At 39.6% G+C, this 23,048-nt stretch overlaps 1 protein-coding gene and 1 long non-coding RNA gene across 3 annotated transcripts in view; one reads left to right on the forward strand and one right to left on the reverse strand.

The window, feature by feature from the left end:
- The window catches only part of CREBRF (CREB3 regulatory factor), a 66,500-nt gene extending 48,911 nt beyond the window's left edge, over nt 1–17,589 (forward strand). For both annotated transcript variants that reach the window (XM_047789965.1, XM_047789876.1), the window contains 2 exons: nt 864–986; nt 11,934–17,589. In XM_047789965.1, coding sequence (XP_047645921.1) covers nt 864–986; nt 11,934–12,049 — 239 coding nt within the window. In that variant the 3' untranslated portion in view covers nt 12,050–17,589. The remainder of the gene's footprint in view (nt 1–863; nt 987–11,933) is intronic.
- LOC125132628 (uncharacterized) lies at nt 10,363–22,682 on the reverse strand. Its single transcript, XR_007136291.1, has 3 exons — nt 22,578–22,682; nt 19,133–19,338; nt 10,363–10,740 (listed from the first exon to the last, which is right to left on the reverse strand). It is a non-coding gene; the product is annotated as an uncharacterized LOC125132628 (long non-coding RNA).
- Between the last annotated feature and the right edge of the window lie 366 nt (nt 22,683–23,048).

The raw sequence follows: 23,048 nt of genomic DNA on the forward strand, positions 1-23,048 counted from the left end.
CCCCCCTTTTTTTTTTTTTGTCTTTTTGCTATTTCCTTGGGCCGCTCCCGCGGCATATGGAGGTTCCCAGGCTAGGGGTCCAGTCTGAGCTGTAGCCGCCGGCCAACACCAGAGCCACAGCAACACGGGATCCGAGCCGCGTCTGCAACCTACAACCACAGCTCGCGGCAACGCCGGATTGTCAACCCACTGAGCAAGGGCAGGGACCGAACCCGCAACCTCATGGTTCCTAGTTGGATTCGTTAACCACTGCGCCGCGACGGGAACTCCGACAACCCCTTTTTCATTCTAGGTGCAGGTAATTGAGCAGTCTAGCTGAGGATGGGGATGAGGGTGGAAGTGGGTATCCATTTTGTTGATGTTTTCAAAGAACCAGCTTTTGGCCTTCTTTACTTTCTCTATTGTGTATTTGTGTTCTCTTTCATTGATTTCTGCTCTTTTATTACTTCCCTCCTATTTACTTTTGGTTAACTTTGCTCTTTTTTTAAAAAAAAAAAAAGCTTCTTAAGATGAGGAAATTTGTTTTTAAAACTGTCTTTGAAGGACTTCTTTTGATTTGTGTAATAAATATTTTCTAAGATGCTATGACTCAATACTAGTTACTGTCATAAGTCTTAAAGCTGTGAAGACAAGTAGGGCAAGTTGCTTATAGGGTAGTGGACACTGATACATGTCTACAACATGTTATTAAAAGTGGTACATCATTTGAAATTAGTCTCTTTGAATAAGAGAGCTTATAACCATCACTGTTTAATATTTTCTTACTTGTTCTTCATTTTTAACCTAATGTATGTTATTATATAATTAGAAATAAAATCTTTCATGTTAGTGACATGTTCCAAGTGTCCTGTTCTATCTTACAGATAATTTATTGTTTGTAATCAACTCTATCAAGCAAGAGATTGTAAACCGAGTACAGAATCCAAGAGAGGAGAGAGGACCCAACATGGGACAGAAGCTTGAAATCCTCATTAAAGATACTCTTGGTAAGAAGAATACTGGATAAATTAATAAAAAATGATAATACATAGTATAAGATATATGATTCAAGGGGATATTAATTTTTTTTGAGGAAAACCTCAAGTGCTATCATTGTACTTACTTTCTTTTAGGAGTTTTGTCTTTCAAGATTTAGTATTCATAAACCTGTCTTGCTGGTTACCACAATTTATTATTTAGAATTCATCACTGAACTATTTTAACACTTTGGAAAGAGAAACTTCTAGCAACTTTAGTTTTCTGTGGGGAAAATACTGTCAAGCCTGCAGTATGTACTTTAGTGGAGGTTCCTTCCTTTTTTTTTTTTTTTTTAACTCTTTCACAGGATTCTGACAAACTCGACTGTCTGGTTTTCCATCCCTGAACAGATTGTATGTACCACATGGGGAGGAACAGAGAGGTGGGTGTCTAGATGTCAGGCAGAGCTATGGAGAGTAGAGGGAGCTAATGCAGATGTGACGTGAGAACCCTAGAGGCCCAGGAGCTTAGCTGCCGTAGGAGCAAATCACCCACTATCAGTAGCATCCCAAGGGCATTATAGCATAACGCAATCCATGAAAATCCTAAAGCGTCATAAAATTAGTTCAGCTATAATATATTCTTTAACAGAATTTATTTATTTATTCTAGGACTGTGTCTTAAAAACTGGTTCTTACATAGTCGTCTAGAGAGTAAACTTCAGTTACCTGAGAATTTTCTTCCAGTTCATTTTTTTCTCAGGATGCTGTTTATTATTGAGTCAGGTCACTTAAAAAAGTTAGAGCTTACTTTTATTTATTTATTTTTTTGCCTTTTAGGGTTTGCCCCCGAGGCATATGGAGGTTCCCAGACTAGGGGTTGAATCGGAGCTCTAGCTGCCAGCCTGTGTCACAGCCACAGCAATGCAGGATCCGAGCCAAGTCTTTGACCTACACCACAGCTCACAGCAACGCTGGATTCTTAACCCACTGAGCAGTGCCAGGGATCAAATCTGCATCCTCATGAATACTAGTCGGATTCGTTTCCTCTGACTCAAGATGGGAACTCCTAGAGCTTATTTTTCAAACATTAATTTCGTACCTCAATTTTAGAGTGCCAAATATGATAAAAAAAAAAAAAAAAGGAGTTCCCATCATGGCTCAGCTGTTAACAAATCTGACTCTAGCATCCATGAGGACACAGGTTCAATCCCTGGTCTCGCTCAGTGGGTTAAAGATCCGGCATTGCTGTGAGCTGTGGTGTAGGTCGCAGACTCATCTTGGATCTGGCATTGCTGTGGCTGTGGCATAGACCGGCAGCTACAGCTCGGATTAGACCCCTAGCCTAGGAATCTCCATATGCTGCGGGTACGGCCCTAAAAAGCACACGCACACACACAAAATTAAATTGTAAATATCTTAGAATCTGTTAGAATTTTTCTGACTTCCAGTTATTATAAATTCATTCCACAAAATTTTTCAGTGCCTCCTGTGTGCCAGATGTTGGGGGTACAGAGATGAATAAACAGAGACTTAGTTGCTACTCTTCTTATGAAGCTTGTAATCTAAAAATGGAAGACAAGGAATAAATTGAAAAACAAAAATGATAACAGTGTGGTAACTGCTATGAAGACATCAAGACGTGTAAATGGAGTGCAGTGAGCAAGGATATCTTATTTTTATTCATACAGAAATATTTCTCATAGCTACCAAAATGATTGCTTGCTTTTTTTTTTTTTTAATGGCTGCCCACAGCATATGGAAGTTCCTGGGCAAGGGATGAATCTGAGCTGCAGCTGTGGCAACATGAGATCCTTTAACCCACTGCTCTGGGCTGGGAATTGAGCCCGTACCTCTGCTGTGACCCAAACCACTGCAGTCAGATTCTTAATCCACTGTGCCACAGCAGGAACTCCCTGTGTTTTCTTTAATTGAAAATAAATACACATTGAATGCTTCCATGCACTTAGTAAGTTTCTCATGGTCTTTGCAATGATTTATTGGTTTCTCTTACAGTGTTGTGTTCGTGCTAAATGTAAAATATTCTAGTGTTTCTGAAGGGCAATTTGGAATCATTAGTAAAATCAGCATTACATATAGATTTTGACTCAATTTCATGAAACTTGACATCATGTTTGATTGAAAGCCAAAGGAAAGATTAAGAGACATGACCAAAGAATTCCTTAGGTTAGGAAGGGATAAACAGCTAGCATTTATTTAGTACTTACTATGGTCCAGGACCTTAATGTTGTTTAGTCATTTACCTCCACAGTTCTGTGAAGGAGGTATTATTACTCTGGTTTTACAAATGAGAAATTGGAAGCAGAACGGAGTATTAAGTAACTTGCCCAATTCATACAACCAACAGGTGGCAGAACTAGGAGTAGAAGTAAGTTCTCCTAGTTGTAAGATTTTAACTATACCCATCATTTGGCTCTGTCATCTGACACTCATCTCTAGATAGTTTTTGAGCTGTGTAGTTCACAAGTGGCCCTCTAATTGCTTCCTTCAGTAGACTTAAGAATTTATTTTTGTTGACATTCTATGATACATTTGGTTCTCTTCAGCATTTAACTTAATTCTTGCAACGTTTTCTTCATTCTAAGGTATTTAGGTTCTGCATGCCTTATTTCCTATCTTTTAACCAAAAAAAAAAAAAATGTAGTGGTTCTCTGTAGCTCTAGCAGTACTCACTGGTTATGTGTAAAAATTAAGATATGTTTTTATGTTTTCAAAAAACGAAAGCTTGTTTAGCATATTGATTAACATCAGAGTATTTGAAATCAGTTCTAGATTTCACTAGCCCTGCCTCTTACTACATGGGGACCCTAGGGAAGTGAAATTTTATGTCTTCTTTCATAGCATTTTTGTCTTTTTCTTTAAAATCATTTTCAGTCTTCCTTTTGTTAGGTAGATAGAGGAATTTCAAGTTATAAGAAAAAAAATTTTCCTAGCTTTTTAACTTACAGGTCTTGTATATTGATATGTTTGTGCCTTCCCTTTATACTTGATTGTCAGTTTTATCAAGTACAATCCTTGACTCACATTTTCCTGTATTGAGTATTTTAAATTTGTTTCTCCATTTTTCTTCAGGCATAAAGTGTTGTTATTGACAAGTCAATAATTGCCACATTTTTCCCTTATGTCATTTGCTGTTTTTACCCAGGGATAAACAGCAATTTTATCTCAGTAGTTTTAATAGACCATGTCTTGGAGTTGGTCATTTTAGGTTGATACTCTTATGTACAGTCCATGTTCTTTCAATTTATATTTTCAGATCTTTTTAGTTTTTGACCCTTGCTTTGGTTTTCTTCTTTGAGGATTCTTACTGTTTGTCGGTTGGATCTTCTTTGCCTGTCTTCAGTATTTTCTGAAGTATATTCACCTTTTCTCAAATTTTAAAACCTTTTTTCTTTTCACTGCTGTTTCTCTTAAACAAATTTTCTGTTGTATATACTTGGTGTTCTTGTATTCCTTGAGTTTTTTCTTAATTTCAGAAATTAATTTTACTGTTTCTAATTTTTTGAGGTGTAATTGACATAACATTATGTTAGTTTCAAGTATATAATATACAGATGATATATGTTGCAAAATGGTCAGCACAGTAAGTCCAGTTAACATCCATCAGTGTACATAGGTACAAATATTTTTTCTTGTGATGATATCTTTCCTCTCTCCTAGCTACTTTCAGATATGCAGTACAGTATTATTATTTTTTGTGTTTACTTAATTTTTTTTATGGCCACACCTGTGGCATATGGAAGTTCCTGGGCTACGGATCAAATTGGAGTTGAACCTGCAGGCCTGTGTCACAGCCACAGCAACACTGGGTCTGAGCTGTATCCACAACCTACACTGTAGCTTGTGGTTAATGCTGGATCCTTAACCCACTGGGTGAGGCCAGGGGTTGAACCCACATCCTCATGGACACTATGTTGGGTTCTTAACCTACTGAGCCACAACAGGAATTCCTGCAGGACAGGATTATTAACCATAGTCACCACATCGTACATTATATTCCCATGATTTACTCATTGTATAATTGGAAATTTGTACCTTTTGACCACCCTCACCCATTTTGCCCACCCCACCCCCACTCTTGCCTTAGGCAGCCACCAGTCTGTTCTCTATATCAGTGAGCTCCAGGGGTTTTTTGTGTGATTTTTTTTTCAAGATTCCACATCTAAGGTCGTATGGTAATTTATCTTTTTCTGACTTATTTCATTTAGCATAATGCCCCCAGAGTCCATTCATGTTTTCAGAGATGGCAAGGTTTCATTCTTTTTTATGGCCAAATAATATTCCTATGTGTGTGTCTCTGTGTGTGCATACCACAATTTTTTTATCCATTCATCGATTGATGGACATTTAGGTTATTTCCATGTCTTGGATATTATAAATAATGTTATAATGAACATGGAGGTTTATTTCTAATTCCTTCTTGAGTTTTTCTCTTGCTGATTAGTGTTGCTCTTTTATGTCTTGAAGCATTTTCTATAATATCTTTTAGTTAATTTTGAAACAGTGGTGGAAAGTTCCTGTTGTGGTTCAGTGGTAACAAACCTGACTAGTTAGTATCCATGAGGATGCAGGTTCAATCCCTGGCCTCAATCAATGGATTAAGGATCCATTGTTGCCATGAGCTGTGGTGTAGGCCAACAGTTACAGATCCGAAGCAACCCCTAGCCTGAGAACCTCCATGTGCCTCGATGGGGCCCTAAAAAAACAAAATATTAATAATAATAGTGGGTTATGGTTTTTCCTCCATTTTTTGGTCGTGTCTTTCAGGCATGTTTTCATTGGTTGTAAGAATTTTCTTACTCTTTTTTCTTGTAATACCTTTTTATAGGATTTTTGACCTTGCTGCTTTTCTGTTGTCATTTGTATGTGAAATTAGCTTTCCTGAACTTTTAAAAGAAAGTTTGGTTCAAGATAGCTTTTCTAACTTCAGTCCTCACTGTTTTAAGTTAAATGAAAAGAAATATTTTGTATGCGTTTGTGAGATGGTAGATGGTTATTTAGGTCCAGCCACAAAAGGGACATAAGAGAGGAACAGGAAAAGAAGGTTTATCCTAGAGAGAGAGAGTCACCACATGTTGAGGGGGCCACGTGAAGGGAGCATTAAGAGAGCAGGTTCAACCAAGCAAGTAGGGAGGAGGCAGAGAAAGAGAGAGAAGTAAAGGAACTAGTGTGCAGGTACCTTGATTAGGGGTCAGGCCGAAGTGTAAAAGGTGTGAGGGGATTTTTTTTGGTCACTAGGTCAAAGTCAGGTGAGAGCAAGAAGAGGAACTTGTGGCAGGGCCGTCCTTATCAAACTAACGCATATGGCAGCTTGCTTTCTGAGATTTCTTTTTCTGTACCCCCCTCCCATTTTATCTGGACCATCTCTTCCTTTCATATCTACTCTCTGTGTTTTGCTATGTTTTTCTTAACAGTGCTGGCCCTTGTCCTACATGGGAGTCCTAGTTGGTCAGTTTTCTGTGTTCACAAAGGCTAGACTGCTCCAGCCCCTTGACATCTTATGGTGGGCTCCTGGCACTCACCTCAGACTTACCATTCTCTTGGACAGACTTTCCTACAGCTTCAGCTGTTCTCCAAGTTGGCCTCCTATAACTTGTAATAAATAGGCCCATTACTGCCTTTTGCTTCATCCCATACAAGTATATTTCTTCTTCTTTTTTTTCTTTTTATGGCTGCACCTGTGTCATATGGAAGTTCCTGGGCTAGGGGTCGAATCAGAGTTGCAGCTGCAGACCTCTGCCACAACCACGGCAGCACCAGATCTGAGCCACATCTTCAACCTTTACCACAGCTTGTGGCAACACCAGATCCTTAACTCACTGAGCAAGGCCAGGGATCAAACCTGCATCCTCATGGATTCTTGCTGGGTTCTTAACCTGCTGAGCTACACTACAATGGGAACTCCACACACTAATTTTAGTATCATGCAGATCTTAGAACCTTTGGTAGGTTGTTTCTGTCTTCTGGAATTTTGGGATTCTTGGAGGTAACTTGTCACTTGTTAAAAGTTTTGCATCGTTTTGCTCCTTAATTGCTCTATTTTTATGTGGGTAATTGAGATTAAAAACCCATGCTGCCATAGAACCATCTTCCCAGAATTCCCTTCTGGAGCAGCTTAAATATGTTGGAGTTCCTTTTCCTGAAAAGTTTCGTAGAATACTCTTTGAAAATATCTGGCCCCCTGTGGTTTTTGTGATTAACACTTTGAAAACTTTCCTTATGTCCTCCATCATAATTTGTCAGGTTGCAAGCTCTTTTGGAATCAGTTTTTTTTTTTTTTTTTTTTAATGGCCGTACTCATGGCATTTGAAGTTCCCAGGCTAGGGGTCGAATTGGAGCTGTAGCTGCTGGCCTACACTGCAGCTCACAGCAATGCTGGATCCTCAACCCACTGAGCAAGGCCAGGGATTGAACCCACATCCTCATGGATGCTAGTCCAGTTCGTTACTGCTGAGCCATGATGGGAACTCCTGGAATCAGTTTTGATCATTTATTATTCCTAGAAAACTACCCACTTCTCCAGGCTCTCAAATTTATCAAATCGAGCAAAATAGTTTTTGTTTCCGAATTTTTTCTGTATCAGTAGTGTTCCATTTTCATTTCTTAATTTTGTGTTTATGTTCTTTCTTTCTTGAATTAGTTAGTTTTAGGTTATTCTATTTCTCCTGTCAAAGAACTAGCTCTTCTATATATCAATTCCTTTAATTTCTTCAGTTAGATGATTAATTTTTTTAGTCTTTCTTGTTCACTAATATAATTTAAAACTTTTTAAATTTCTTCCAAGCACTGCTTTAGTTGTATCTCATAGATTCTGATATACATATTTTAATTGTTTTCTGAATACATTTTTGTTTTCTGACCCAAGGAATTATTTGAGAGAGATTTAAAGTTTTCCAAGAGTTCCCGTCATGGCTCAGCAGTAACAAACCTGACTAGTTTCCATGAGGACATGGGTTTGATCTCTGGCCTCGTTCAGTAAGTTAAGGATACAGCATTGCTGTGAGCTGTGGTGCAGCTTGGATCTGGTGTTGCTGTGGCTGTGGTGTAGGCTGGCAGCTGCAGCTGATTGGGGCCCTAGCCTGGGAACTTCTGTATGCTGTGGGTGTGGCCCTAAAAAGGAAAAAAAAAAAAAAAAGTAAATTTTCCAGAAGGTAGCAATTATTATATTCTAGTTACTCTTTTTTTTGTGATTTACTGAAAAATTTTAAAAATCTACTTGACATATGATTATAATTTTTTTTTTTTGGTCTTTTTGCCATTTTCTTGGGCCGCTCCCGTGGCATATGGAGGTTCCAAGGCTAGGGGTCCAATCGGAGCTGTAGCCGCTGGCCTACGCCAGAGCCGAAGCAACATGGGATCTGAGCCACATCTGGGACCTGCACCACAGCTCATGGCAGCGCCAGATCCTTAACCCCCTGAGCAAGGCCAGGGATGGAACCCACAACCTCATAGTTCCTAGTCGGATTCGTTAACCACTGAGCCACGATGGGAACTCCAACATATGATTATAATTTTAAATGTTTTGTGGGCATTTATAAAGAAGACATATTTTCTGTTTTATATTAAGACTCCTATATATATGTTAATTAGCTAATCTTAATTAAATCATCTTTTTATTTTTGTAGGGGGTATCCATTTATTTTATTTAGAACTGAGAAAGGCTGCCACTAATGTGTTTCAGTTTCCTCTCATATTTTCTGTGTTTTGGCTTTTGAAAGCTGGGATGTTTGAATATGATTTATTACTGCTGTATGTTCATTATGGATTCAAGTCTTTATCATCAAGAAGCACACATCTTTTGTCTTATTTCCAGCTTTTTCCCTGAATTCAGTCTTTGTGACATTACAGTCATGAATGCAGCTTTCTTATAATTTTTTTTTTTTTTTGCTTGGTGTCTTTTTGCCTACCCTTTTATTTTCAGTCTTTCTGAATTACTTTATATTAGATACATTCTCTTTCTTTAAAAGACCTTAATTAAAATTAAAATATAATTTTGATTCGCATAACATAAAATTCACTTAGATTTTTATATCTAACTTATAGTTGGATTTTCTTTGTTAGTCTAGGAGTTTTTCTGTAATAGGTGAGTTTAGCTTTTTTTTTTTTGTCTTTTTGCCTTTTCTAGGGCTGCTCCCATGGCATATGGAGATTCCCAGGCTACGCCAGAGCCACAGCAACTTGGGATCCAAACCATGTCTGCAACCTACACCACAGCTCATGGCAATGCCAGATCCTTAACCCACTGAGCAAGGCCAGGGATCAAACCTGCAACCTCATGGTTCCTAGTGGGATTCGTTAATCCCTGCGCCATGATGGGAACTCCTAGCTCATTTTTATTTATTGATCTATGTTTTTAGTTCTATCATCAAAAGATCTGTTAGGATTTGTTCCTATGGCTTTCTTGCCTTTCTCTGTCATTCACTGTGTGATCCATTATTATAATTTCATTTTTTATGTATTTTCTGATAGTTTGCAAGCTCTGCATGTTTGTCTTGCAAGTTCACTTTTTTTCTTTTTTTTTTTGTCTTTTGTCTTTTTTGTTGTTGTTGTTGTTGCTATTTCTTGGGCCGCTCCCGCGGCATATGGAGGTTCCCAGGCCAGGGGTTGAATCGGAGCTGTAGCCACCGGCCTACGCCAGAGCCACAGCAATGCGGGATCCGAGCCGCGTCTGCAACCTACACCACAGCTCACGGCAACGCCGGATCGTTAACCCACTGAGCAAGGGCAGGGACCGAACCCGCCACCTCATGGTTCCTAGTCGGATTCGTTAACCACTGCGCCACGACGGGAACTCCGCAAGTTCACTTTTTAACTCTAACATAACTTGTATACTTAATTTTTCCCCTCAACCTTTCATTCAAGATATCAATCCTACAAGAAAAATATAAATAGTCCAGTGAACATCTGCATATCATTCAACTAGTTTTACCAGTTGTTAATATTTTGCTGCATTTGCCTTATTTCTACCTCTATATTTTTTTCTGCAAATATTTGAAGGAAACTCAGAAACATAGTATTCTTCATCTCTATGACTTCAGCATGTATTTCTCAAGAACAAGGATTTTTTTTACCTTAAACACGACGCTACTATCACTTCCTGCTTCAACATTGATATAATATCTGTATGGAGTCTATATTTAAATTTCCCAGAGTTCCCATCATGGCTCAGCAGTAACAAACCCGACTACTATCCATGAGGACGCGGATCCAATCCGTGGCCTCACTCAGTGAGCTGAGGATCTGGCGTCACCTCAAGCTGTTGTGTAGGTTGCAGACACAGCTCAGATCCTGTGTTGCTGTGGCTGTGATGTAGGCCGGCAGCTATAGCTCCAGTTCAACCCCTCTCCTGGGAACTTCCATATGCCATGGGTGCAGCCCTAAAAAGACAAAAATAATAAATAAATAAATGTCCCTAGTTGTCTCAATAACGTCCTTTATAAGCTTTTGTTTTGTGTTTGATCCAGTTAAGGATAATGAGTTGCATTTAGTTGCTAACGGATTGCATTTAGTTGCATTTAGCTATTATATCTTTTTTTTTTTTTTGGTCTCCTTTAATCTAGATCAGTCTCCCAGCTTTTTTTTTCTTCCATAAGAAAATCCAGGTAGTTGATCTTGTAAAATGTCCCAACATCTGAATTCATCTATTTCTTCATGATTAGGTGGAGTTCAGTTTTCGTGGCAAGAATGTATTGTAGATTATATATCCTTATCATTCCATCAGTCAAGAGGTACATGGTATCAGTTTGTCCCAAGATTGATCCTGCTGAAGAGATCACATGGTTAAAGTGGTGTCATCTCTCTATTTCTTACAGTATCTTTTGACTTCTTTTTTTTTTTTTGTCTTTTTGCTATTTCTTGGGCCGCTCCCGCGGCATATGGAGGTTCCCAGGCTAGGGGTCCAGTCGGAGCTGTAGCTGCCAGACTACGCCAGAGCCACAGCAATGGGGGATCCGAGCCACATCTGCAACCTACCCCACAGCTCACAGCAATGCCGGATCGTTAACCCACTGAGCAAGGGCAGGGACCGAACTCGCAACCTCATGGTTACTAGTCGGATTTGTTAACCACTGCACCACGACGGGAACTCCAGTATCTTTTGACTTCTTATGAGCAATAATTAAATAGTATTTTTCTCCTTCCTTCTCCTTTTAATTGCTTTTTTTTTTTAATTTTAAAACATGTATACATGTTACTTAAAATCAGTAAATCAAATATCTTTGGGAGTTCCTGTCGTGGCACAGTGGTTAACTGAATCCGACTAGGAACCACGAGGTTGCGGGTTCGATCCCTGCCCTTGCTCAGTGGGTTAAGGATCTGGCGTTGCCGTGGCTCCGGTGTAGGCTGGCAGCTACAGCTCCGTTGACCCCTAGCCTAGGAACCTCCATATGCCGAGGGAGCGGCCAAGGAAGTGGCAAAAAGACAAAAAAAAAAAAAAAACCCAAAAAACTTTGACTTCAGCTGTAGAAGATGAGGAAGACAGAAAGAATCAACATGCCTACAGCGTCTACCACCTTTCCTTTTCTCTTGCGACTTTGCTTACTCATCCACTTTTCTTTAAAATGAAAAAAAGGGAACATAAAATTTATCCAATCATAAAAATGACTAAAAATATCCTTCAGGTCTATATTTTCAGTCACGTGGGTGAAGCCCATCTGTGAGATGTAGTGAGGTTGGAGCTGTTGGAAGAGACTGGCTGGAGAACAGGGAAAAACACGTCAAGCAGGCTTGGGGCCCAGTGCCTATTGGCAGGCATGGGATTTGGGTTTGGACTGTTCTTGGTTTGACTCTGCTAATCTTACAGGCTCATGATTTGGTGGGTAGAATTATTTTCTGGGCTATAGTAGCAAACAGCAGAGCATGCATCAGGACCAGCATCGAGCCGAGGGCCACTCCTAACCTTCAGATTTTCCTACTCATTGCCTTCGCATGTGTCTAAGCGTGTCTTTTATTCTTCAGGTCTCCCAGTTGCTGGGCAAACCTCAGAATTTGTTAACCAAGTGTTAGAGAAGACTGCAGAAGGCAATCCCACCGGAGGCCTTGTAGGACTAAGGATACCAACATCAAAAGTGTAATCAGCCTCATTGGACCACTGGTCAGAAATGTCTGTGTTACGTTATTCATTGTAAATTTTCATTCTGTTTTGCATGTCAGTTTAGCATTATGTAAACATTTACAATTAGGTTACATTGTTTTAAGAACTAAGTAGCATAAGTGAAGCATGATCCAAAATACTTGATTATTGCATTTTCAGAGCATAAACCATGGTTAAAACTGCTACTGGCATCAGAATTGAAATTCATACATTTAAGTAGATGTTTAGGTACAGATTGCAAAATCTGTTAAAGCAAAACACTTTGGAAGAGTGTAGAGAATGGTAAATGCCAAATGTTGTGGCAGGTTTATGCTCTGAACCACACAAAAAAATTGAGGAAGCATTTTTTTAAACAGTCAGTTTAGATTGTTTTTAGAATTACTGCTTTTTGTTCTAATTTTCCACAACTATTAATTTCACTTGTACATGGCACAACCCAGCACTCATGCCCATGTGCCATATTAGATGTTCATTTTCTGAGCTCAATATGGTATATATAAATATATATATAAATATATATATATATAATGTCTGTGCAAGTAAGAAAAAAAAAAGCATATTCTTTGTGCCTTGTATTTTGGGGAAACTATAAAACTGGTAATATTTTGTATGATGAATACCCTAATGAGGAAAAACAAGATATATAGATGGAAAAATTATGGGGTTTAAATGTTTTTTTGTTCCAACTCTTTTTCAGATTTTTTGAATGTATATAGGACTATGTTGAAATGTAGATATATGCCACAGAGTCTGTGTATTGTATAAAAAACAAAACAAAAAAACAAACAAAAAAAAAAAGATGGCTCTAGAAAACTCATATTTCGGTACTTGACCGGAAGAAGACAAATACTTGCACATTATTGCGATTGTTTTATTTTTTGTACCAAAGACAAATGCAACTGATATGGCAAACTGCCAGTCTAAGTAAAGTTTTGCACAGCTTACATGATACTGTATGAATGTATGAAAAAAAAAAGGAGAAAAAAAAGAAAAAATGAAAAGGTCAGGGTTAGGGATCTTACTGAACTGTGAATTTTATTTCTGTTTGGGTCCAATTATCTACAGAAGGAGCATCCACACATACAGATATTATTTTGCTGTTCCTCTAGTTCGCTTCCATAGTAGATAAGTTGGTGGCCATTTAGGTGTCTATAAGTCTTTTTATTTCTGCACTTATTGTAGGAAATTTTAATATATTTCATTTTAGTAAGCTATTGGTAAAATAGTTTTTGACATTGAAAATTTAAAAGTTTATTTAGCTTATTGTAGTATACTTCCACCAAACAACCAAAATACAGATTATTTTTATTGTATTATGTATATATATGTAAAGAAAGAAAAAAGCTAAAAATATCTAATTCTTTAGTTGCCACTTTTCCAATTGATGTATTATTGTGCATGTAATATTTTCAAAGATCAACACAAGCTTAAAACAAAAACAAAAAAATTTATAGATTTTTATATTTTTGTACAGGTATTTTCAAACTAGCTTCTTCAAACTTAACATGTGACTTCTATAGTTTCTAGAACTGAGAAATATTAACACATTTAGTTTTTAGGTGCTCTTTTTTGCTCACATAAAACAGCTTCATTAGTCAGTGTTTTAACTATGTTAAAGCTTTACCTCCTGATGAGAAATTTCTTATGTCAAGGCAGCATTATAAACCTTCCCTACAGATCTTTCCATCCTGTCTCTCTTACTGTTTTATTTTTATTTTCAGATCTTGTGTTTTGAATTCTGAAAACTGGTAGCCTAAAAATTATATCTTAAAAAAAAAAATCCTATTTAGCCAGGAAAAAAAAAAATACCAAAAATTTCAGACCTAGCTGCTGAAAAAGCATGCATTTCTCCAACTATTTCTCCATTACCCCTTGGAGAATTTATTTTTAATTATCTTTTGTCCATACAGGTGTCTCCTTTTCTTTTACTTTCTCCCTCCCCACCACCCTTGCCCATTTGTAAGCACATGAAGCTATAGCTTATAAAGGTTTGATTCTAAAACACACAGTAACAACTGAGCAACTATGCTTTCATGCTTCTTTGACATTATGAAAAAGAAACTCTGAGAGGGATTATCTTAAAGGCTTAGCTGAACTGTGATGCACAAGATTCCCCTGTGTGCTTGGTGGAAATGTACCTGGTTAGTGGGTTCACACTAAACAGATAAGCTCAGAGCTAATGGTTTAATAGAATGTAAGTTTATTGTTCAAAGTTTTTCCTTTTTAGGTGGGAGAAGGCAAAGCACAGGTTTGTAACTTGTGACAGAGTGTGTCTGGGAAATTGAAACATGTTCCAAAATATGGCAGTTTTGCAATCAGGTGAAAATCACTTCAAGTTAGAGATTCAGCTGATGAGGTTTATAAAATTGCCCCTTTCTAGCTGCTCTGTTAGGAATTCTGGTTTTTTGATACCTTTTTCTTGTCTGCAAACCAGAATTTGATTTTTTGGTCTTGCATTTCAAAAAGACTTTGAATCTGTTTAGTAGATTCCATATCCTTGCATTTCAGTGTTTTATATGTCCTACTTAAGTTAAATAGTTAAAAGCTTTTAAATAGTTGAGCTTTTTAATGTTGACACTTTATTTTGTACCTATTTATATATGTATGTATATCTTAGAAAAGCACTTTGTTAAAAAAAATGCATTTTATATGATTCCTGCCATTTGCTGCTAAATCTGGGCTGGTCAGAATGCTGCAGCGATACTTGATCTAAATAAAAACCTGGCAGTAAAATGTAGAGTGAAAGTTAAATCCTCTTGCTGTTTTAACTTTATCATAAAGATGACATAGGCAAGCTGTGCAGCTTTACATTTTAACCAGGGGACTCTGTGGCATTTAAAACCGTCTAGAAATGGTTGTACTTTAATGCCAGTAATAATCTGCTTCCTCTATTGTCATTAAAATATATATGTTTAGTGTATCACACAAACAAATCTTATAAGGGTAACGTAAAAGTCCCAACAATTGTACATGTTCTGTTTTTGAAAATCGTGGCATGTGTTTTTGGGTGAAGATCATTAGAGAAGAGCTCTCTAAAGGTTTTCTGTGTTCATACATGGTAGCTCATAATGAAGTCCAGAATCTTACTTTAAGTGAAGGCATTGTGAATTCACTCAAATAAACCCATGTTCCAAAAGCAAATAGAAACTTTGACCCTAGTACTACTATGATTAAAAAACAAAAACACAAAAAACGTTCTTCCTCGTTTCAGATACACTGGATTCTTTATAGAATTTGTCTCCATATGAAAGCATGCTGTCCAGTTGTTCTTGTTAAGATCTTGTCTGAGTTTTGAATTGGGTGCCACACTTTTTCAGTCAATATGATTGCTTGTTCTACTGTACCATGTATGATTCTTGTCCTTTCCTATGTCCTTCATGACAGATTATGATGTGGCTTTATATTGTGCCTTACTTGTACATTTAAAACAAAACGTCTTCATTCCCTTCCAATTCCTAAATCTTTCACTTTGACCTTTTTGGTAAGAGAATCAGAGCTATTATAAAAACATCATGAAGGATTTCAGATGGGTATGGGTTCAAATTCCCTCTCTTTGTTGTTATTTTATATTTGTATGAAAGACCAGTTTTGAATGGTCTTTGAATATGAGAGGGAAGGATGAGCAGCAATTTCACTACATCCCTTTTTCCTAACTTTCATGAATTTGTCATACATCTCTTTCTGATGCTTGACTTTATTTGCTCCTTAGCAATTAGTCTGCATTTAAAGAAAGGTGTGTTCAGTTCATCAGCTTGAAATTGACTATTTCATTTTTCCAGAATTTTTTAGGAGAAGAGTACTCGTTTTGTTTGTTTTATACAACAGATGACAAGTCTCTTTAAAAGAAACAAAAGTACAGTACTTTTGAAATACAATGCTGTTAGTTTGGATTTCTTTTTTATATATAATATTCATACAATTATCTGATGTTTGCCTTCATTAATAAAGCTGTTAGTTTATTCACCAAAATGTCAAGAATGGATGTGCTTTTCTTTATTCCATACATTTTAAGATATTTTAGCTGCTAAGATTTAGTTAACTTTCTAAGAAGCGAATTCAAGTTGCCTTCAGCAGGAAATAACAAAAACTTAGGATCCCTTTCTTTATATAGTCTTCCTGAAATTCTGTTCAAGTATTTTCTAGTTAATTATGTAACAGAATGTTAGCATCTCTCCAAATCTCGAAACTTGAATTTTGAGAATGCATTGAATTATGCTTTCAGTGTTAAAGTAAAAGGTTTCAATTTATCCTTCTAGTGAAGTCTCTTGTGGAATACCATTTCCCATGGAACTGAGGCCATTTCCACAACTTTGCACAGAACTGCAGTCTTGTTCTTCCCTCGGATCATGACAAATAAGTCTCACACAGTGCCGTAATACTTGTGGATTCTTTTGTAATCTTTGTAATCTTAATAAGGGCATTATGAGAAGATGACTCCATGTTTTTTTAATATTTCAAACACATTGGGATGTACTAATGAATGTCAGCTGTAGGAATGGTGGTTTCGTTTTAAGGAATAAGCGTGTTGGGGGAAGATGATGAAAATGTACTACTGAACGTTTTACACTTCCATAGGCAAGTGGGGTTATGTGTTGAAGCATAATCCGCATGCTTCGTAAACTGACCGAAATTGTAGAAATTACACCTAGGAACTGAATTATGCCAAATGGCTATTTTCCTTTAAAAAAGAGATTTGGGGGTAGTGGTGAGGGAATCGACCCTTAAGACTACTTCTGAATAGTATTTTGGAATTGAAGACTTGGTGACCAGCGCAGAACATCAGAGTTGGGTATTTCAGTGTGCCAAGTTCGGGTGAACTAGGTTTGCCTCTTTCATAACAATGTAAACACAATGGTGTAGTTCATTAAATTCTGGGTGGATGGGAGCGGGACTGATTACTGTGTCTTGCCCTTCGCCCTGTGTTTTTTTCAGAACCAAATAACAGAAATGTATACGTGTGTACTGTATCTGCCTCTTCACCACATTTTTATGACACTGTATTCCACTGCCTGCTTTTTTAAATTTTTTAACCTTCTTTCCCTAGGATTTGTCCTGTATCTTAGCATTTGTGGTTAACAGTGATACTAGGGCTGACCGCACATAAGAAGTCACAAGAGAAGAGCGGAAGGGCAAGAATTCAAAGCATTTGTTCATACCATGTGGCGACCTCTTTTGCATAGTCGCGTAGGATCCTGTTTGTAATGCTATCATAAATATTCTGTAGTTTTGTTTCTCCCTCCCCCAACTGGAGCTATGAAACATTTTATTGGATTCAGTCTTGTCTTTTGTCTAGAAAGAATTTTATCTTGTTGACGCATGAGCTGTTTAAAAATTATTCTATTAAATGTTGGTTAATAGTTGTGCAGTTTTTCTTTTCAGAAGAAAAGGCAATTCAGACATTGCCTTTGCTTTCTGTCACCTTCCAACCCCTCAGCACTTCTAGTCAGATACAGATTCATCAGTGTATGCAACATCCTTTGTAACTTAAAATAAAAAAAGATGGAAAGAAAAGGTTTTGAATTGTTTGCCTCATGTTTTTGTCTTTCCTTTCTCTATTGCTTTTCTGTTGCTTTCCAAGGTGACTGTCCACTCCTCTTCAAAATATAACCCACTGCAGCGAATTCCAAACTAAAGACAGCACTGAACTCTTGAGTACGCGGCCCCTCTCTTGGTGTAGGGTACGAAGAGCTAACATTTTCCAACATTTTGGTTTGAAAAATCCGCATTTTTCAATACATGAGTGAAATTTAGCTATTACGTAGAATTATTTGTTGACTTAAAAGATTCACATTCTTTGTAGTTTAGAGCATAGTTTAGTTTATCCTTACTTCTCCTCCTGGATTCTCTGGCCAAGAGATTTCTCTGAGAGAAATTAAGTATTTTGAGTCTCCCCTAACTTAAGCCTTTGTATGCATTTGTGCTTCATAATTCTTTTTTTTTGGCTATTTCTTGGGCCGCTCCCACGGCATATGGAGGTTCCCAGGCTAGGGGTCCAATCGGAGCGCCGGAGCCACAGCAACGCAGGATCCGAGCTGTGTCTGCGACCTACACCACAGCTCACGGCAACGCCGGATCGTTAACCCACTGAGCAAGGGCAGGGACCGAACCCGCCACCTCATGGTTTCTAGTCGGATTCGTTAACCACTGCGCCACGACGGGAACTCCTGTGCTTCATAATTCTAAGTCAGTCCCCAACAGGGCTAGGCGTATACGTAGACCTGTTACATCAGGGGGCCGTGTGAACACCACAGTAGCCGTGTGTTCCTTTGGCCAACACACACTGGTTTAGCACTTACTCTGCCGAGACTTGTTGTTAGGTCCAGGGCTAGAAGGAGATTAAAGAGACCTCTGGGGAGTTCTCTTGTGGCCCAGCAGGTTAAGGATCTGGTGGTGTCACTGCTGTGGCCCAGGTTCAATCCCTGGCCCAGGAACTTTCACATGACATGGGTGCAGCCCCCCAAAAGAGAAAGACCTCCAGGGACACTCAGTCAGCTGACAGAGGCCACAAGGGAACAGAACCACAGAACAACACAGGAGCTGTTATGTTCCAGGTACACTATTGCAGAGGCATTTGCAAGGACACAGGTACCAGTGGGCTATGTTAGAGCATGGACGGGCTGTGTTCATGACCACCCTGGTCCCTTGAAGAAGCCCCTTTTGCTGCATTTGAGTGACACTGAGGCACTGAGGAAGCAAAGTGGACCTGGTCTCTCGTGGACTGGCTCTGCTTCAGGACTTGACCTCACAGAAGCCTCAGTCGGGGTCTGGGAACTTTCAGGAGCTGGGTGAACCAGGTCAGCGTAGCACTTAGGAAACTAAACCCTCTGTAGGTAGCTCCCAGTGAGGTGGGTCCTTCGGTCGTCCCTCCTCACCCACACTCGTTTCAGAACCAGGAGACTGCCTTAGCCAGAGACAAAAAATGGCTAAGTATGAAAAGTAGCTGGGAAATAGTTTAATATCCCAGCAAAAAGGTTCAGAATAGGAAGAAGCATTAGAAGGTCCCAGAAGGCTAGAGTGGCATTCATTAAGCCCCAGCTAGGTGCTTTTCCAACAGGGAACTCACCTGCTGCTCTCCATGGCCCAGTGAGGTGGGTCATGTCTATTTTACACAAGAGTCAGACGAGACTCAGATGCAGAGACTCGCCCCAGAGCCAGCTTAGGCGGTAGATAACTCCAATTCAGATGGCACTCTGCTTGCAGCCCTCGGAGACAATCCATGCATCTCTGTAAGGGACCTGGCCACATCACAGGCAATGTTTGGATGGATGTCTGGGTAGGAGGAAGAGAATGGGCTTAAAATCTGAAAACCAGAAAGAACTCTGGCCAAAACTTAATAGATGTAGCAACCAAGAGCTAGTGTCAGGATCAGGAGGTAAAGAGGACAGAAGGAAAACAACGTTGGCAGGGAGTCAGTGATTGGGGAGTGCAGGTCACCAGGCTGCACATCTATTTCTCAAAGATGGCCTCTAGCTGAAGGGCTTTAGAATTAAGGGGTATTTTTGTTAGAAGGGGGTGTGCTGGAGGTCAGAGAAAAGGGAAACTATGTTTTCTTCTTTCACTGCAGCACAGAGATGCAATTGGTGACTGGTGGTCACAGAGGAATTACCGGCAAGAAACATGGTGGGAAAGGGGGCCAAGGTCATGTGGGCACATCAACCACCAGCAGCCTGGGTTTCTTCACTGTCCTGAATAGGGAGCTTTTATTTGTGGATCCAGGATGTTTGACCAGGAAAAACGTCAACCTCAGTTTTTTAAAAGGTTTTAGTCTTAAACATCACCAGGAATAAACTGAATAGGAAATGTACAAAGTCTAAAGAAAACATTAAAATACTATCAAGGACACAGAAGAAGACTTGAACAAATGGAAAGATAGATCAAGTTCTTGAACAGGAGCGCTCAATGGCATAAAGCTCTCCTAAAATAAGTCACTTAATGTCATCCTAATAAGACAGACCAATACAATTCAGAAACTCTAAAGTTCACATAAGGGAAAAATGGTGTGTTCAATCCTATTATATTAAAACACATAAAATTGTAGTATTAGAGTTGGAGTTCGCATTGTGGCTCAGTGGTAGCAAACCCAACTTGTATCCATGAGGATACAGGTTCTATCTCTTGGCCTCACTTAGCGGGTTAAGGATCTGGTGTTGCCATGAGTTGTGGTATAGGTCACAGACGAGGCTCAGATCTGGCACTCCTGAGGCTGTGGCATAGACCAACAGCTGCAGCTCCCTTTCGAGCCCTAGCCTTGGAACGTCCATATGCCTCAGGTGCAGCCCTAAAAAGCAAAAACAAAACAAAACACTAGGACATGTGGGGAATTCCTTTGAACCCATGTGAGCAAGGAAGGCCTTTCTAATGGGATCTCAAATCTAGGAGTCATAAATGAAGATTAACAAATTATATATGAAACAAAAACAAAAAATTTCAAATAAATCTTGGTCGAAAATACTTAAACGGGAGTTCCCGTCATGGATCAGTGGTTAACGAATCTGACTAGGAACCATGAGGTTTCAGGTTCGATCCCTGGCCTTGCTCAGTGGGTTAAGCATCCGGCGTTGCTGTGAGCTGTGGTGTAGGTCGCAGACGTGGCTCGGATCCCACATTGCTGTGGCTACAGCTCCGATTAGACCCCTAGCCTGGGAACTCCATGTGCCGCAGGAGCAGCCCCAGAAAAGGCAAAAAGACAAAAAAAAAAACCCAAAATACTTAAACGAAGTCAAAATTCTGTAGCTTAAGAGGCAAAGCTTATCTGTAGGAACAAATCCTCCTAATGAATAAAGAGCTCCTGGGAATGGATAGGCAAAAGACCAACAACCTAATAGAAAAACAGTAAATACAAATAGTTCTCAACCTTATTCATGATAAGAGAAATGCAAATTAAAAGGTGGCATTTTTCACTTGATCCAATTGGCAAAAATCCCAGTGTTTGTTATCACACCATGTGGGTGAGGCCATGAGAAAGCGGGCGTTCATACCACATCGCTTGTGGGAGTGTAAATTGATATAAGCTCTAAGAAAAGCAATGCAGTTGTATGTAGTAGAATTTTGAAATGCATGTAACCTTCGACCTAGCCATTCCATTTGCGCTGGGCAAGTCATTATTCTCTCTGTGCCTGTTTCTTCATCTGTAGGAAGTGGATAATTCTACCTCAGGGCTGTTGTGAAAGAATGATACACATAAAGCACTTCATATAAAGTTCCTGGCACAAGGGAAGAGTGCCACAAATGTCAGTAATATAATAATAGCGGCCAATGTGCTTTGCATTCTTAGCATGTGCCACATTACTACATTGTACTTGGTGCTTTTTATGTATGACTTCATGTAGCTGTGATCTCCACCAGCTAGCCTCTGAGGAGGCTGAAGTACCGAGAGGGGAAACCTGCCTTAACCCTCACGTGGCCTCTCTATTAGATGCAGTGAAATAATGAAGGCCTGGAGGGAGGGGGTGTGGAACACTGGAGGAATACAGATGTGGGAGCACGCAGCTCCCCCCTTATTCGACACTATTCAAGGGGCCATATTTGGTTTTTGAGGGAAGGAAGATAGGGCTTTCACTTAAGGCTCTGCCACTTTTAATTTGGGCAACCTTGGGGCAAGGATGTTTTGCTCTGTTTTTGTCTTTTTTGTCTTTTCTACGGCCGTACCCACGGCATGTGGAGGTTCCCAGGGTAGAGGTCTAACTGGACCCCTCATCGGTTCCCAGGCCGCGGCCTACACCAGAGCCACAGCAACACCAGATCTGAGCCGCGTCTGCGACCTACACAACAGCCCACTGCAATGCCAGATCTTTAACCCACTGAGCAAGGCCAGAGGTCGAATCCAAAACCTCATGGTTCCTAGTCAGATTCGTTAACCACTGAGCCACGACGGGAACTTTTTGTTTTGATCTGGCCTTAGTCCAACTCCCGAACTGTGAAACTGGGTTATTACCTATTTCAAGGGTGGTTGTGAGGCTAAAGGGCAACAGCTGACACTCAGTTTTTCCCAGTCTATGATTGCAGAACAAAGGTGAATGGGGTGGGGGCAAGTGGGGAAAAGCATTCTAAGAAGGAGAAAAGCACATTCCACAACTACAGATCCAGAGTTCCCATTTGCTCAGGGTGTTAAGCACCCAGCACTGTCACTTCAATGGCTGGGGTTGCTGCTCTGGCGAAGGTTCAATCCCTGGCCTAGGAACTTCCACATGTCCCAGGCACAGCCAAAGAGAAACCACCCAAAAAAACAAACAAAAAAACCCCCCACAACTACAGACCCAAAAAGAGCTTGAAGAATGCAGGGGGGGGGGGGCCGCTGGGTGGGGTAGCTGATGGTCTTGAGGACCAAGTTAAGAAACTTGGACTATTTTATAAGAAAAATAAAGTGAAAGACTCTCTGTCTGTTGAGGGTCTGCTCAATTATTTCCATCAAAACTACTCCAGCCAGGTAAATTATTTAATAAATCTAATTGTACACAAAAGGGAACCGCCAGGAGCAGAGAAGGGGTATAAACTGGAATGTGACTTACCAGTTGCGCATTTTAGACGCAAAGATCAAGCTGGACTAACAGAAGATACCCTAGGGACTTGCCTTGAATTTCGTATATTTAAAAAAGTGTAACAACGTTTGTCATTTTTTTCTTTCATTCCACAATTTATATTCACTGTAGAAAATATGAAAATACAAGAAAGTTTAAAAAAGTGTAAACGATTGTTAATTATACCTTTCAGAGATATCCCAGTTGATACTTTTCTTCCAGTGGTTCCCCCCACCCCCCGCCCCCATGCAAAAAACCCCGCAGTCTTTAGAGCGGCTGATGGGCGGAGTATGCGGAGGGATCACGGTTAAAGCGTTCTGGATAATACCCTCGGCTCTCGCGCGCTCTCTCTCTCTCACTCTCTCTCTCTCTCTCTTAACTAGATCCACACCAAGAGGCCGACTGAGTGCGCGCCCACGTGTCAGGGAAAGTCCCCACCACTGCGCCGCCGCCCTCGCTCGC

Source organism: Phacochoerus africanus, chromosome 1 (assembly GCF_016906955.1).
Source record: "Phacochoerus africanus isolate WHEZ1 chromosome 1, ROS_Pafr_v1, whole genome shotgun sequence".
Lineage (NCBI taxonomy): Eukaryota > Metazoa > Chordata > Mammalia > Artiodactyla > Suidae > Phacochoerus > Phacochoerus africanus.